Consider the following 16,504-nt stretch of genomic DNA (forward strand, 5'->3'; position numbering starts at 1 on the left):
AGGTCTGGGCTGGAGGAGGGGCTCACATACTTTCCTGCCGCTGAGATCACAAGTTAGGAAAGGAGGGGGTGGGGAAGTGTATATGAAGATTAGCAGAACTGAGCTCCTGGCTATCTGGAGAGCTCCCAACTATCCATGAGTGAAGGATTATCTTTCCGGGGAAAGTAGAGAAAATGGGTGCCCATGTCTCGTGGGCTGGGGCATAGGTTTGGCTTGAAAACAAAACTACTCTTACTGCTATAAGGCAATTATAATACTAAGCACGTAGGCCCACATCCTTCCACTCAGCAAACAGCCTGAATACTGGGTTGCGTGCTCATTCTCCATGATAGTGGGAAGCAAAAATGCTTCTCCCAGACTGCTGAATAGCTGTAAAGTCACTTACACTACTATGGGCCGAACATGCCCCCTCCAGAGATCCAGAGAAGAAGGATCCACAGAGCCATCTCCACTGTTCCTTTGACAGAGAACTGCTACAGAACAGAGCTCTGTGTCAGATAGGTATTGTGCATGTCCTGCACAGCCCTCCCCAAAGCTTGCACTCCCCTGGCTTTCAATGATCCACACAGGTTCTGCTGCCTAGGGGACCTCAGCACCCACAGAGGAGGAGGAGGAGGAGGAGGGAGATTTGCTCCAGAAATTACCTTTCCTGGTAGGACTTCAAAGCACTTTACAAAGATAAATGAATTAACCCTCCCAATACGCCAGTGCAGTATTATCACTGGCTCATAACTTGAAGTGCCAGAGCTGGGAAACAGAATCCAGATCCCTTGATTTCAAGTTCTGTGCTTTAACCACAAGGCCTTGCTCTCTAAAGGGAAAGAAAAGTCATTTCTAAAGTTTCCTTACCTGTTACTGATCAGAGATTATACACTGAAGGGATATTCCACCATTCATATTTGCTTACGTTTTGCATTTAAATAAATCATTTAGGGCAAAGACCATACTTCTTGTACTGAGTACACAATAGGAACTCTGTCAACTGTGTGTGTGGGGGGAAATCACACTTCTATCTGCATATTTTGTACTAATTATTGTTACAAGATCACTAGAAGTAAAGAGCTACTTGAGCTACCAAATACAGGATAAATTAATCATAGAAATGTAGGGCTGGAAGGGACCTCAAGAGATCATCAAGTTTAGCCCCCTGCACTGAGGCAGGACCAAATGAATCCAGAGCGGTGGTTCTCAAAGGGGTACTGGTGACCCTCTGAGTGCGACCCCCCCCTTATAAATTAAAAATACTTTTAAATATATTTAACACCATTATAAATGCTGGAGGCAAAGTGGGGTTTGGGTTGGAGGCTGACAGCTCACGACCCCCCCATGTAATAACCTTGCGACCCCCTGAGGGGTCCTGACCCCCAGTTTGAGAATCTAGATCTAGACCATGCATGACAGGTGTTTGTCCAACTTGTTCTTAAAAACCTCCCGTGGTGGGGATTCCACAATCTCCCTGGAAAGCCTAGTCCAGAGCTTAACTACTCCTAGTTGGAAACTTGTTGCTAGGAAAGTTTTTCTTAACCTTACCTTAATCTCCTTTGCTGCAGATTAAGCCCATTACTTCTTGTCCTACCATCAGTGGACATGGAGAACAACTGATCACCATCCTCTTTGTAAAAGCCTTTAACATATTTGAAGATTTATCAGATCCCCCCTCAGTCTTCTTTTCTCAAGTCTAAACATGCCCTTTTTAAAAAAATTTCTCATAGGTCAGGTTTTCTAAACCTTTGATCATTTTTGTTGCTCTCCTCTGGACTCTATCTAATTTGTTCAAATATTTCCTGAAGTGTGGCACCCAGAATTGTACACCAGTTGATGCCTCAGCAGTGCCCAGTGGAGTGGGACAATTACATCCCGGGTCTTACATACAACACTCCTCTTAATACACCCCAGAATCATATTAACCGTTTTTGCAACTTCATCACGTTGTTGATTCATATTCAGTGTGATGCACTATAACCCACAGACCCTTTTCAGCAGTACTTCCACCTAGCCAGTTACTCCCAATTTTTGTAGATATACATTTAATTTTACCTCCCTAAGTGCAGTACTTTGCATTTGTCTTTACTGAATTTCATCTTGTTGATTTCAGACCAATTCTCCAATTTGTCAACGTTGTTTTGAATTCTAATCCTGTCCTCCGAAGTGCTTGCAAGCCCTCCCATCTTGGTGGCATCCACAAATTGTATAAGCATATGCTCCACTCCATTATCTAAGTCATAATGAAACTATTCACTAGTATCAGACCCAAAACTGACCGTTGTGGGGCCCCCTAGATACCACCTCCCCATTTAACAGCAATCCATTGATAACTACTCTTTGAGTACAGTCTTGCAATAAGCTGTGCTCCCACTTTTAGAGTAATTAACTCTCCCATTTCCCCCCCCCCCCCGCCAATTAAAACACAGAAACCCACACCATTCAACTATAAACTAGGTCAGCACAGGTAACAAATAAATTGAACTGTGGGACAGGAAAGACCTGGAATATTTTGTCAGTGCAACTCTTTATAGATAGTTGAGGATAGATGTTTTGTTTCTACTGTCTGTCTGTCTGTAATAGTATGATCATAGAATCATAGAAGATTAGAGTTGGAAGAGACCTCAGGAGGTCATCCAGTCCAACCCCCTGCTCAAACCAGGACCAATACCAACTAAATCATCCCAGCCAGGGCTTTGTCAAGCCGGGCCTTAAAAACCTCTAAGGATGGAGGTTCCACCACCTCCCTGGGTAACCCATTCCAGTGCTTCACCACCCTCCTAGTGAAATAGTTTTTTCTAATATCCAACCTAGACCTCCCCCACTGCAACTTGAGACCATTGCTCCTTGTTGCTACAATGGTGGAAAAGTATAAGCGATACAACGCCTAGCAAAGATCTGCCAAAAGATAGATGTCTGGGGCTTATTTTTGCATCCATTTCGTGCAGAACTAAATCAAGGGAGACATTTTTGTTGGTGCTAAGAAATCAAAGATGAAGGTGCTTCAGAATCTCTCAATTTATTGAAAGAGAGTCTAAAGAAAAACTTTTTACATGAAAAAGTAATAGGTCTGAAGTGAAAACTGAAAGTTTCTGTAAAAATCTGTACTTGATATATCAACACCACTGATCAGGTTATATACCTGAATTAGGGATCTGTTCCAAAATCCAGTGAAGTCAATGTGAGTCTTTTCATTGACTTCAGTGAGTTTGGATCAGGTCCTAAATATACACCATAGATTGTTTCCCCGACTTGATCACATTTATAATTCCCTGGCTTGACCAGAAGGATCTGAACTAGAGTAAATTATTATTTGATCATGGATATGGATTAGGACAATTTCAGACAAAAAAAACCTTCCAAAATGTGGAAGATATGATTGTTATCATCCAGTGACCCAATGTACCTTTTGTCACATATTTGTCTAATTTATTTGATCATAACCCTGTGTTTATAAAAGTTTTCCCAAGCCCATGCAGCCATTAAGTACCATAAGAAAAAAAATTTCACAGCAGTAATATTGACTACACAGAGGCCAGATGAGTTACAGTATACCTCAGTTTTAGTAAATACTGAATATAATCCTAAAAGAGCAAACACTCTCAGTGAGACCTTAATTGCTCTCACTAAAACATTCTGATGTGTCCTATTCCAAGAATAAATAAAGAAAATAGTTACGACAATAATTCCTCATAGATACCACAGTCTTTTTTAAACTTAAAGCAACTAGACCACATGATGCGCTGTCTGGCTTTAAAACAAATAAAGGTTCAAAACCATTTGCATTCTAGGTGCAGAGGCATTGAAACAATGTATCTGCTCCTAGAATGCAAATGGTTTTGAATTGTGTTTTTTGGTTAGCTTTTTAAAGTCAGACAATCAGTGCATCATGTGATCTAACTGCTTTTGGAAAAAATGCATAAAGTTACCAATTTAAGAGAGGTTGTGGCATCTATGCAATAACTATTGTTGTAACTATTTGCTTTATTTATACTGTACTTAGAATAAGACATGCCAGAATGTTTCAAGTGTCAGAAGGTTTCAAATGGCCACTTTAACTTTGAAAGAGACTATGATCTATATGCAGTAACTTATTGTTTATTACTCATATGGTTACACCTATTTTCCATTTTTTTCAGAATAGGGGGAAAGGGTTGCTTATTGGCAGACACTGTAATATATCAAATTTCAACCCAGGGCAATTTTTCCAGACAAATTAAGACTCCAAATGTAATACAGTCATGGGACTAACAGTACGATAGAAAGGTAGCCAGGCTTTAAATACAGTTGCTCTGTCATATACCACTATAAGCAGATCATGCCAAAATAATGGCATTTTAATGTATATTCTGAGAGGAGAATGCGAATTAATTTTCTATCAATACTGTGAAAATACAGGCAAAAGAGTTCTCTCTCAAATTTATAAATGAACAACACAGCAACCTCTTTATGAAGTATAACAGTATTTTATAAAAATCATTGCCTTCAGCTAATTATAACATATATTAAAAACACAAGGATTAAAACAACCACACATTTCCTATAATACACTTATTGAAGGAAACATTAAAAATTACGTAAACCATTATAACAAGCAAATATTGCAGATCTTTTCAAAACAAACACCCCCAGGACAAAATTTCAAAGGTAACATTCGGTAGGCATTCTAATCCAATTAGGAATACAGTTTGTACATTTAGTCCTCAATTAATGCATTAATTTAACAGTGACACCCTACCCCTCTACCCCCGGCCCTGAAAAAGTGGTGCTACATTAACATTTCTTCATGTAATTCCAACTTTAATGCATAAAATCATATGGGGACAGTCTGAAACTTTTCTGATTTGCATAGCTAGATATTATAAATTTGCTTTTGGCTTATTGAATTCAATTACTTTTTCAGAGTGAAGTTTAGCAATCTCTTCCTTGGTAAAGCCAAATTCTAGAAGTATCTCTTCTGTGTGTTCTCCTATAAAAGGATCCCTTCTGGGAGATGGAGTAGCTGGAGTCCTTGAAAGAAGAGGAGATGGTCTAGGACTTATCTCTTCCTGATCATTCTTGATAAAAGAACCACGCTCTTTGTTATGCTGGTGTAAGGCAACTTCATCCAAAGATAAAACAGGCGTCACACAGGCATCTGTGCCATCAAAGATCCTGCACCATTCTGCCTGTGTCTTCTTGGAAAATAAAGCTGCAAACATTTTCTTCATTTCAGGCCAGTCAGAGAAACTCAGCTGACTGGGAAGTTTATCTAAATCTAACCCCAGTCCTAAAAGGATAAAAACAAAGTTGGAATTAGATGTATTGTACTTTAGGCAGGCTAATACAAATAGAGTAAATGCTTTTTCTGCAGCCCATAGTTCACCCTGCTTCTCAAGCACATTTATTGCAGGCAGCCTGAGACAGCATAATAGTCATAGCACATTAGGTTTCAGTTACAAGTGGTTTCAAAATTGATTACAGGGCACACAATTTGAAAAAGGAAAGGAAAAACAACCATCCCTGGTTCTTGCCATTATATTAAAGTGCATCAGATACAGGCTTATAAAGACAGCACACACTGGGTACAGAGCTAAGAGCTATATACTTTTGACTTTATAGCTCTGAAACAGAGGAAAAAATAATGTAGAAAAGATAGGGATAGAGACCTTATTGCCTAATAGACCTTCTCAATCTCTATCATTTGTACTGTGACACCTTTAACAAAAAAGAAATAGAAACAACTTTTTTTTAAAATAAAACCTTACTGGAAAATGCAGCAAAAATGTGGAGATCCCCTATCACTTTACTTTCATGCTGTATCACTTTCCCCCATTTCTTTGCCTCCTAAGAGCTTGTCTACACTTGAAACACTACAGTGGCACTACTGCAGCTGTCCAGCAGATGGAAGAATTCTTCCATCAACCTAGCGTTGTCTACGAGGAGTGTGTGGGGCGGGGGGGAGGGTGTCAATTTGACTACGCTGCTTGTGGTGTGGATTCTTCACACCTGTGAGTGATTTAGCTGGGTCAATCTAACTTTTCAGTGTAGACATGGCCTTAGATTGCAAGCACTAGACTCCATATCTTCTTGCATGTCTGAAAAGCACCCCATTGCACCATACAAATAAGAAAATCACACAAATCACAATTTTTTGCCCATAATGTTTTCTTGCATCTAATGTTATAGCAATGAATAGTCCCAAAGGCTGCTTATGAGTAGCAACCCTCTTCTTCTCCCCCTGTTCCTGTTCAACTGAGCAAGGAAAACCTCACAACAAAGGACGGGCACCACCAAGCTTTGCTAAAAGCCTATTAAGCATGCTCAGAAGGGACTTTTCAATCACTTATAACTACAGCTAGGCAAAAAAAGATAATCCCTTTCCGCAACAAATTTTGATTTTTTTTTTTATTTCATCCCAAATTTGTCAAAAACCACAATTTTTTTTCCCTACAGAAAGGGATTCAAAGCAAAATTCTGTTTCAGAAGAAGCCACCCTCCAAGAAGGCTGATATGTCAATTTCACATGTGCCTGGGCTCTTTGACTCTCAAACCCCAGAACAAGAAGGTAGGAAGAGCACCCAGGCACTCTGCCTCTCAGTCCTTGGAGCTTGCCCGCCAAAAAAAAAAAATTACATCAATTTCACAGGCGGAAAGTGAAATTGACAAGAGCCTTCCAGGCAGGCAGCCAGAGAGCAGTCATTTCAATTTTCCCCATGGAAACTGAAAATTTCAGCAACACTGCAAATTTTACTTCTGGACATATCCTAGTTAAAAAATGTCAGCCAGACCTACTTATAACCATAATCCAACCACTCTACTCCCTCCACTCAAAACGTGAAGATGTATGTACTTCCAGACAAACATAATTTACTCTCAAATTCCTGCCATTTATGAGATATATGAGTAAACTAGCAATTTTTTAGGAATACCTGTTGAGTTTTCTTTTAGAATAGAGAAACAAAAAAAAACATATCCTTTCAGCGGAGACCAAGCCTGGAAAATTCCAGAACTAGGAGAGAATTTTTTAGAAAGTTATGAGTGTGACAATACACTATAAATGAAACTATTTTTGCTACTTAACTTTAGTTACTAAGCAAACATTGTAATATATACATACACTCACAAGACAGGTCTAACTATGAAAATGATAAATTAAATGACATTTAAAAAAGGCACTTCTATATATAACGAGTAAGGCTTCAATTTAACTTGAGTCTGCTAAGGAATCTCTTTTCCAAATGCTTTCAAACAGGAAAAGATGCGAAAAGAGAAGATTTTTTTCTTCTACCATGCCCAATTACCAGTAGTACTTTTCCCTCCCCCTAACCTGAACTCTTTGGTTCCATTGCTAAGGAAACTGATCATTCATTGTGTAATCGTGCCTATGCTTCAGCACACTTCCACTATCTTAGCTAGATCAGGATCAACATTTAGAACATGAAATGGAGGAGGATCACTCTATACTCAAGCTACTGCTACAATTACCACTGGGAAAGCAACAGGGAGTCCTGTGGCACCTTTAAGACTAACAGATGTATTGGAGCATAAGCTTTCGTGGGTGAATGCCCACTTTGTCAGATGCAGGCATTCACCCACGAAAGCTTATGCTCCAATACATCTGTTAGTCTTAAAGGTGCCACAGGACTCTCTGTTGCATTTTACAGATCCAGATTAACACGGCTACCCCTCTGATACTTGACACCACACTGGGAAAGTGCTTTCTTGAAGGAACAAAGGCACAATTCAATTAAATGATTATTCTGTAGGATTTCCCTGCATAGGAAAACTGTAAAAAGTAGGAAGGCATGAGCTAGAGTAGGATTCCAATGCCCAATTTAACCCCTTGATGTATACTTGAAGAGATTCCCTAGGAAGTTTACTTTAAAAGATATATAATAGCAAAATACCAATGAAGTATTTGAGACAAATTAACAAAAATAAGCAGGAGTTGAAAAATTTGACATCTATTTGAAATTTGACACCTACCTGACACCTATTAGCTAGGGATGAAATCTAATAGAGTGAGATGGAAAAAAAACAGGGGGTGAGGAAACCTCCTCAACCAAGCTTCAGGTGCAATGCTCTGGTGAGAAGCCCAGTCCCCATTTACCATCACCTCAGGTTCTGAGTAAGGAGGGGACAACTAGGATTCTTACCAGGGTGCTGTTTCTGGAACATGGTTGGACCTCCATCTTTCACACCAGATCTAGGCTACTAGATGACTGATTAAATAAAGATCCTTCCACTTTAGTTGCAGGAAGGGAGAAAGAGCTTTCTTTATCTTTGCCACAGCTTCCTGGCTGCTGCAAGGGTAAAAGAGCCTTTTTTACCCTACCCCTCCTGGCTGCTGCAAGGCAGAGGGGATGGGAAAAGAAAAAGTCTCCACCATCCCGTCCCTCCACATTATTTTGGGATCTTCCTCCCATGTGACTAATTCCAGTGCCTGCTTCTGTGGTGCCCCATAGCTTCCCCAGAAATATTAATGTTTTGCTGCTGCCCATAAGGTTCTGAATAGCAGCTGTGAAAAGGAATAAAAATGAGTAAAATCTTGTTAGTATCACTCTGCTGCTGCTTGGAAACCATACTGAAGCTGTGTATCTACAGACTCAGAAATATACCTTTCATTTGGGCTTTTCCTGCAAGTTCCATGTAACCACTGACTGAATTAATCATTGGGCTAATATCTACTCTTCATAATACAATCAATCCCAAAGAAAGATAAAACCAACTTATATTAGTTTAGCATCCTCAATTGAATTAAAATTTCTAGCTACCTATCAGCGACACAATAGAATTAATTTAGTAAGGATTGTATTATTAAGCCTGATTCAAAATACATTGCTAAAATCAAAACACATTGTACCATGGGGATACTCAGTTCTATAAGAGCTAGCAGAGGAGTTCAATTCTACCTCAACATAAAAAATCAAGTCAAATGATAACGTGTGTATGTAATTCTGTTTCAATACTTGAAATCTTATCAACTTGAAATATTGTTTTATCATTAAGGCATTTAGCTGTGTGTGCTTAAATTCTATAATTTATTTTGGCTTAATGTAGTCAATCCATCCTGAACAGAGCTATATCATTATCTGATTACATATCATCTTTAAGTATAACTGTGTAAATGAAAATTAGCAGAATTTACCCTAAAGAAATACAACAGCACACATCCTAGAATTTAGTGCACTCATTTTCCAAGAACCATTGCAGACTTCAACTTTTAAATAAATATGAGCTCATAGCCTTTAAGTACTACAGATTTTCATTTTCCAGTCTGGACTAACTATTTGTGGTGTAGACAGACATGATCATAACAAGGGGAATGTAATCAACAGGGAAACAATTTATACCATATAGCACTCTTCAGGATACCACAGAATGTCCAACTCCATCAGAACATAATCAAAATTCAAAATGTTTTATATATAGCATATCTGGTAGAGCAATTAGGAATTGTTTTCAGCTTATTGGGTTATGATTTTAATCTAGTTGTATTTGCTTAGAAAAGGTCAGTAATTTATAGTAGAACAGCTTTAAATACAGTGGTTTTCTTCCACTCCCAGGGAAAGAAAAATAGTTTCCCCTGTATACTTTTTGCTGTAAAGATGTGTGTTGTAATTCAATGAATTACTGCAATATATTATAAAAACTATATTTCTACAGATTCTTAGAAAAGTAATGCTGAAAGTGGAGTCCCACTTAAAGTCAGATGAAAATATAAAATATTGAGCAAAGATAAAATTAATGAAAACCCACTGGCCTGTCAGATATCAATTACTGCTCTGTTACGCTCTCTATGAGCTAAGATCAAGCGTAGTACCTGTTCTTATCAGTTTAATATCTGATATATCCTTTATTTAAGGACTGTATATTAAACCAGTATTTCTGTGAGGGTATTTAAAAGGACATTTAAGGAATGTTAACAGTTTTTTTTTAAACTGCTAATTTTGTTTTCAAAACATGGTGCTGCTACATACAGCTGATCTGAAGCTACACTGCTATCACACGACTGAATGAAACAATAGGCCAGAGCTTTCTTAAATTTGCACATGATTGTAGCCACAGATAAAATGTGTAGCACTACAATTAATATAGAACTATATAACCAATTCTCACAAATAATTAAACCTGTCAAAAACTCAAAAGCAGCAGCACATTTTACAGTGTTCACTACAATAAGCATTCATTGTTTTTTCTCCTCCTCCACCCCAAAGTCTCAGATAATGAGTCTCTCAAATTACAGTATTTTATAACTGGAGAAGAGACTTTGTGAGCAAGAATGTCAGAAGGTGAGTGCTGTAATGCCCACATTTGCATGCTTAGTTTGTACACCTCTACCCCGATATAACGTGGCCCGATATAACACGAATTCGGATATAATGCGGTAAAGCAGCGCTCCAGGGGGGCGGGGCTGCGCACTCCGGTGGATCAAAGCAAGTTCGATATAACACGGTTTCACCTATAACGCGGTAAGATTTTTTGGCTCCCGAGGACAGCGTCATATCAAGGTAGATGTGTATATGCAATTATCATGATTACACATGAATGTAAGCAGCTATATATCCAAATTCTTATTTGCATTAAACAATTGCCATCTGCATACAATAACAATTACAGGTGCAGTGAAAGCAGGACTTCTTGGGGCTCTAGGAGGGAGGTAGAGGACTGTTTTTATTATACAATGATAAAAAAAATCAAACTTTACCCATTCACAATAATTCTTCCTTCCTTCAAAACAATTCCCCACAATTTCATAGCTTATTGTTGAGACTTTCAGTGTAAATGAAGTGCCACAGTGAAGCTCGTTTAATTAGCAAAAGACAAATTAATTTGTCACCAAAATCTTATACTTGACTTCAAATAAAAGCTGAAACTCTACATAATTCAAGCTGTATAACGTGTAATCAGAAAACCATTTGCTCAACTTGTAGATTTTTTAAAATAGCAAACCTGCAACTAATGCGGTATGATCAAAAATTTTAAATAGCACGTGTAAATCTACTGTAACTTTCATTATCCCAAATAGGACATAATTATAGAAATCCTCTATACATATAAGGACTATAACCCCAAGTTTTGAAGGTGCCTTCTAAGTTGTTTTTATAAAATTCATGCACAGTGTGGGCTGACTCCCTAAAACAGTGAGACTGAGAGGGGCATGCAGCACTTTAGAGCCTGTTTCTGCTCTCTCTAGTGACAATCTAGATTCATAGACTCCAAGGCCAGAAGATACCAATGTGATCATCTCGTCTGACCTCCTATATAACACAGGCCACAGAACTTTCCCATCTAGAGCAATTCCAATTTAGTCATTGGAGTCAGACCAGCATAAAATTGATGAGAAAACAGAATCAGGCACTTAATTCCCTCCCTCCCCCGACTAAAATTTGAAATAATGTTCTGCATGCTCATGTTCAGGGCCACCGAGAGTGGGTTTGGGCCCTGGTGAAAAAAAAATTTCGGCCCCCCCCAGCAAGGGCGGACCGGCTAAAAATCTTTACATGGGATTTGTATTGATGTGCAAAAAAAAAAAAATATATGCCCTGCCTGGTATATAAATGAAACATGGAATAGGAAAAGAAAACATTCTTAAAGAACATATAAAAAAATTTAAAGAACATTTAAAAAAAAACTTTAATATAACAGATGTGATTTTAATTTAACAAAAAACAAATATGTCCTGCCTGGTATACAAATGAAAGACAAAAACATATGCAACATAGTCGGGCCTTGGGCCCCCTTCCGGACCGCTGGGCCCCGGTAATTTGTACCGGCTTTTCCTCCCCCCCCCCTCCCCCCTCCCCCCGTCATCGGCCCTGCCCATGTTAGTCTGGCTACCGGACAGCGAAGTACATATTGCCAAAAGCTGACAGAAATCCGTCAAAACAAAAACAGTTTGCAGATCACCTGCAAGATGTTCTGCCTTCTTTTTAAGACCAAATATTTGACTAAAAATTAATCTAATGATGCAATCTTATTCATCAGGTCTGTCATTTACCATTAAAATGACAGCAATTCTACATTTGTATTGACTGAAAGAACTATTAGCCAAATTAAAATGAATGAAATTGAAAGAAACCCAAAACGTGTACAAGATCAACAAATAATCGGTAATTAGCATGGTATATAACATCTATATGTCAAAGATAGGAATTACTAACAAGATGCCAAACTCATTATAACATGCATTTTGATTGTATTTTAAAGTCAAACTACTTTAACTAAAATATTGTATCACTGTTTACAATATAACCCAGGCTTGAAAAATCCATTAGCTAATGGCAAGTAGAAAGTGTTCCCTGGTGAGCATGGGCACCTACAGGCATCAATTTCTGCAGAACATAACACTTTTAATTGTTATTTATTTATTCATTTATGATGTGTCCCTTTACTGTTAAAAAGCAAACTTTCCACCACAGTGTTATGTTCCTAAGGCTTGTAGGAGATTGCAGAGCACTTTATGTACATAGCAATGTCCTTTTTATCCTCCTGAAAGAGCTCAGTGAAACTTTCACAGAGATACTCTACAACCCTCTTCAGAAGGTTTCAAGGGATGGCTGCCTTCTTTCTTCCACCAACGTAGGACACTTTCCCACACCACTCCACAATGAGTTCATCTGGCATCACTGCAGTAAACAAACTAACAGCTTATGGGTACAGGCAACTCCAGAACACCAGTAAGAGCTGAGCTCTCAGTGCCTCAAGAGTGAGATCCTGAACTAACCCCCACTTGTGAAAAATAGTTCCAATATTCAGTGCCATTGCCCTATATGCACACCATAGATTAGGGACTGAAATTTTATTGTTTCATGCAACATAAAATCCTTCCCCGCACTAGTGGGCCACGCTCCGCATACCTGGGCTGGAGAGCAAAGCTGTACAGAGGTACCCCAAAGCTAAAATATCAATAAGCTTCCTGAGCCGGGGAGCAAGTGGTAGACTGAGTCCCGCAGAATCATTATTGGCATTTCAATATCACTAATGATAATCTGCCGATGCGGAAAGAATATCTCTACTTGCAGCTTTCTGACTAGTTCTGTGTTCTTAAAGATGCAAGCACCATGCACCTTCTCTGACCCACACATTGATATCAGTGAAGCATTCCTGGGGGACCCCCCCCCCAACACTTGCATAACCACAGTAAAGTAGCCCTTTCTGTTGATGTACTCTATGGCAAGGTGGGCTGGTGCCAAAATAGGGAAGTGTATGCCCTTTATTGCCCCGTGGATTTTGAGAACCTTACTGCTGCAAATCCATCCCCTATGTCCTGCGCACTGCCAAGAGTCACAGTCCTGCAAAGCAGGAGACAGTTAATGCCCCTACACACTTGTATGACAACGGCCCCCACTGTGGATTTTCCAACTCCAAAATGATTTTGCACTGACTAGTAACAATCCAGCATTGCAAGCTTCCAGAGTGCAATCATTACGCACTTCTCCACTGTCAATGCAGCTCTCATTCTGGTGTCCCTGCGCTGGAGGGCTGGGATGAGCTTGGCACAGAGATCCAGGCATGCGGCCTTTCACATCCAAAAGTTCTGCAGCCAGTACTTGTCATCCCAAATCTGTATTACAATGCGATCCCACCAGTCAGCGCTCATTTCTTGGGTCCAGAAGCAGCACGCCATCATCTGCAGCTGCTCTGTGAACGCCACCAACAACCTTGAATTGTTTTCCACTATGTCCCTCAGCAAACTGTCCTTGAAGAAATCATCATATCCCCTGTAGTTGCAGTACTTCCTAAAGGTCTGCAAATACAGGAGAATTGTGTGTCCTGTATTTGCAATGTTCATGACAATAGTGCAGTATTCTGTATGCTCCATGCATCAGTCAGAGATGGCAGACACTGAAAAGTGCCACACAGGCTTGTGGGATTTTTTAAAAAGACACAAAAATTATGAGTTAAACGACATTATGGGATGCTGGGAGCTTGACCCCTAGTCCCCAGAGATTCCTGGAAGAGTCATTTTTACCCCATCAACATTGCAAAAACTTTCCCAAAAGGCACTGTTCCAGACAGAAGAACAGGGGCGGCTCCAGGCACCAGCGCACCAAGCGCATGCCTGGGGCAGCGAGCCGCGGAGGGCGGCCTGTCAGTCGCCATGAGGGCGGCAGTCAGGCTGTCTTCAGCGGCATGCCTGCAGGAGGTCCACCGGTCCCGCGGTTTTGGCGGCAATTCGGCGGCGGGTACGCCGAAGGCGTGGGACCAGTGGACCTCCCGCAGGCATGCTGCCGAATCTGCGTTACCAGTGGACCGCCCGCTGGCATGCCGCCGAAGGCTGCCTGACTGCCGTGCTTGGGGCGGCAAAATACATAGAGCCGCCCCTGCAGAGGAACATGGCATGTTGGGAATACCTACCCATAGTGCACCGCACTTTGCATTGACACAAGCCTTCCTGTAAGTATGCATAGCGCCAGAACAAGCAGTCAAGTACACCAGTGCCTGAGCAATGTACAAACCTGGCAGCTGTACACCAACATAACTTGTTTCAACCAAAAACTGTAGTGTAAACACGGTCTATGCAATTCTTGGAAGCAACAGAAAAAATAGGAGGTTTGTTCTAACCTCAGAGTTAAATTTTGTTAAAAATAAACTAAACATGGTTAATTAGGACGTTGGAATACTGGAATAAAATTTGGGTGCCTAAAATTAAGCATCCGAATCAATATTTAACGACCGAAGAGGTCTAATTTTCAGAGGTGCTTGGCAACCCCTGCCAACAACACAAAATCAAAAAAATAAATTACTAAAACTAGATCCATTGTTTGGAAAGTCAGAGAAAGTTAGAATTTCAGCACCGCACCTCAAAGCATATTGCCCGTATCAATTACAAGGGAAACGTTCTTTTAAAAGAAAGATAAAATAGAAACATCTGGAAATGTTTTGCTTTCATTGCTAAGGGGAGAAGTCATGGTCTAGCAATTAAAGCATCAGCTGTGAGTCAGAAATCTGAATTCTAATCCCAGATGTCTCTCTTTTCTCTGTGCCGCAGATTCCCTATCTGCAAAACAGATATAATATTCTCCTCTTAGGGTAGAGGTGAGCATTAATTCACATGGCTGTAAAGTGCTTTGAGATCCTCAGAACAGAGGCAGTAATTCAAAGCAGTGGTACTATTCATAGGCCTCTAACTAACCAAAAAATAGTTTCTTGGAGCTTGCAAGCCCTGAAAGGTCACATATGCCAGCTACCCAGTGAGCTAATCTATTCATGCCCACACTCCTGTAGTAGGAAGTTGCACAGCTAGAGGGGACTGGAGGATTCTCTTATAAATAGGCTTGGCAGGATTTGGTTTAAATCCACAGATATTGGTAAACAATTTCAGCTGCCACACTGAAATCAATGAAAAAAATTCATCAGTAACAGATGGAGCGAGCGCAGCCTCTGTAGAACTGATTAATGAAATTGTTTTTAATTGTTCACTTTATTAATGTAACTTCATAAGTAAAGTTTTATGAATGAAACAATATTCATTCATAAAACCGGTTACCCCAATAACTGGCTAATTAACAATTAAGATGCTTGTTAAGAGCCATAGCTGTTCAGTCAGCTGCCTTTGTAAGTTTCACTATCAATCCAATTCCTGCTTAAATCACTGAGGCCTGGTCTACACTACGACTTTAATTCGGATTTATCAGCTTTAATTCGAATTAACCCTGTAACCGTCCACACAACGACGCTATTTAATTCGATGTAAAGGGCCCTTTAAATCGATTTCTGTACTCCACCCCAACGAGCGGAGTAGTGCCAAAATCGATTTTAGCAATTCGAATTAGGGTTAGTGTGGCCGCAATTCAATGGTATTGGCCTCCGGGAGCTATCCCACAGTGCATCATTGTGACCGCTCTGGACAGCAATCTGAACTCGGATGCACTGGCCAGGCAGACAGGAAAAGCCCCGCGAACATTTGAACTTCATTTCCTGTTTGCCCAGCGTGGAGAGCACAGGTGACCACAGATACCTCATCAGCACAGGTAACCATGCAGGCTGATAATCGAAAAAGAGCACCAGCATGGACCGTGAGGGAGGTACTGGATCTGATCGCTGTATGGAGAGAGGATTCAGTGCTTGCAGAACTTCGTTCTAAAAGACGAAATGCCAAAACTTTTGAAAAAATCTCCAAGGGCATGATGGAGAGAGGCCACAATAGGGACTCTGAGCAGTGCCGCGTGAAAGTCAAGGAGCTCAGACAAGCCTATCAGAAAACAAAGGAGGCAAACGGTCGCTCCGGGTCAGAGCCGCGGACATGCCGCTACTACGCCGAGCTGCATGCAATTCTAGAGGGGGCTGCCACCACTACCCCACCTTTGTTCGTGGATTCTGGGTCGGGGATAGTCTCGACGCCTGAGGATTCTGCCGATGGGATAGAGGAGGAGGAGGAGGAGGAGGATGAGCTTGCAGAGAGCACACAGCACTCCCTTCTCCCCAACAGCCAGGATCTTTTTCTCACCCTGACTGAAGTACCCTCCCAAGCCTCCCAAGCCAGTACCCAAGACTCTTGACCCCATGGAAGGGACCTCAGGTGAGTTTACCTTTT

The 16,504-nt window shown here is 40.4% G+C and overlaps 1 protein-coding gene and 1 non-coding gene across 3 annotated transcripts in view; one reads left to right on the plus strand and one right to left on the minus strand.

Annotated features, from left to right (window-relative positions):
* Positions 1–4,064: 4,064 nt before the first annotated feature.
* AMACR (alpha-methylacyl-CoA racemase) overlaps positions 4,065–16,504 on the minus strand; it is a 37,633-nt gene continuing 25,193 nt past the window's right edge. The window contains exon 4 of one of the 2 annotated variants that reach the window (XM_065598839.1): positions 4,065–5,251. In XM_065598839.1, coding sequence (XP_065454911.1) covers positions 4,842–5,251 — 410 coding nt within the window. In that variant the 3' untranslated portion in view covers positions 4,065–4,841. The remainder of the gene's footprint in view (positions 5,252–16,504) is intronic. The other variant, XM_065598838.1, reaches the window with a different exon arrangement.
* Positions 9,754–9,940, plus strand: LOC112060018 (U2 spliceosomal RNA). The gene has a single exon (XR_010588978.1). It is a non-coding gene; the product is annotated as a U2 spliceosomal RNA (small nuclear RNA).

The sequence above is a fragment of the Chrysemys picta genome, chromosome 6 (genome assembly GCF_011386835.1).
Source record: "Chrysemys picta bellii isolate R12L10 chromosome 6, ASM1138683v2, whole genome shotgun sequence".
NCBI lineage: Eukaryota > Metazoa > Chordata > Testudines > Emydidae > Chrysemys > Chrysemys picta.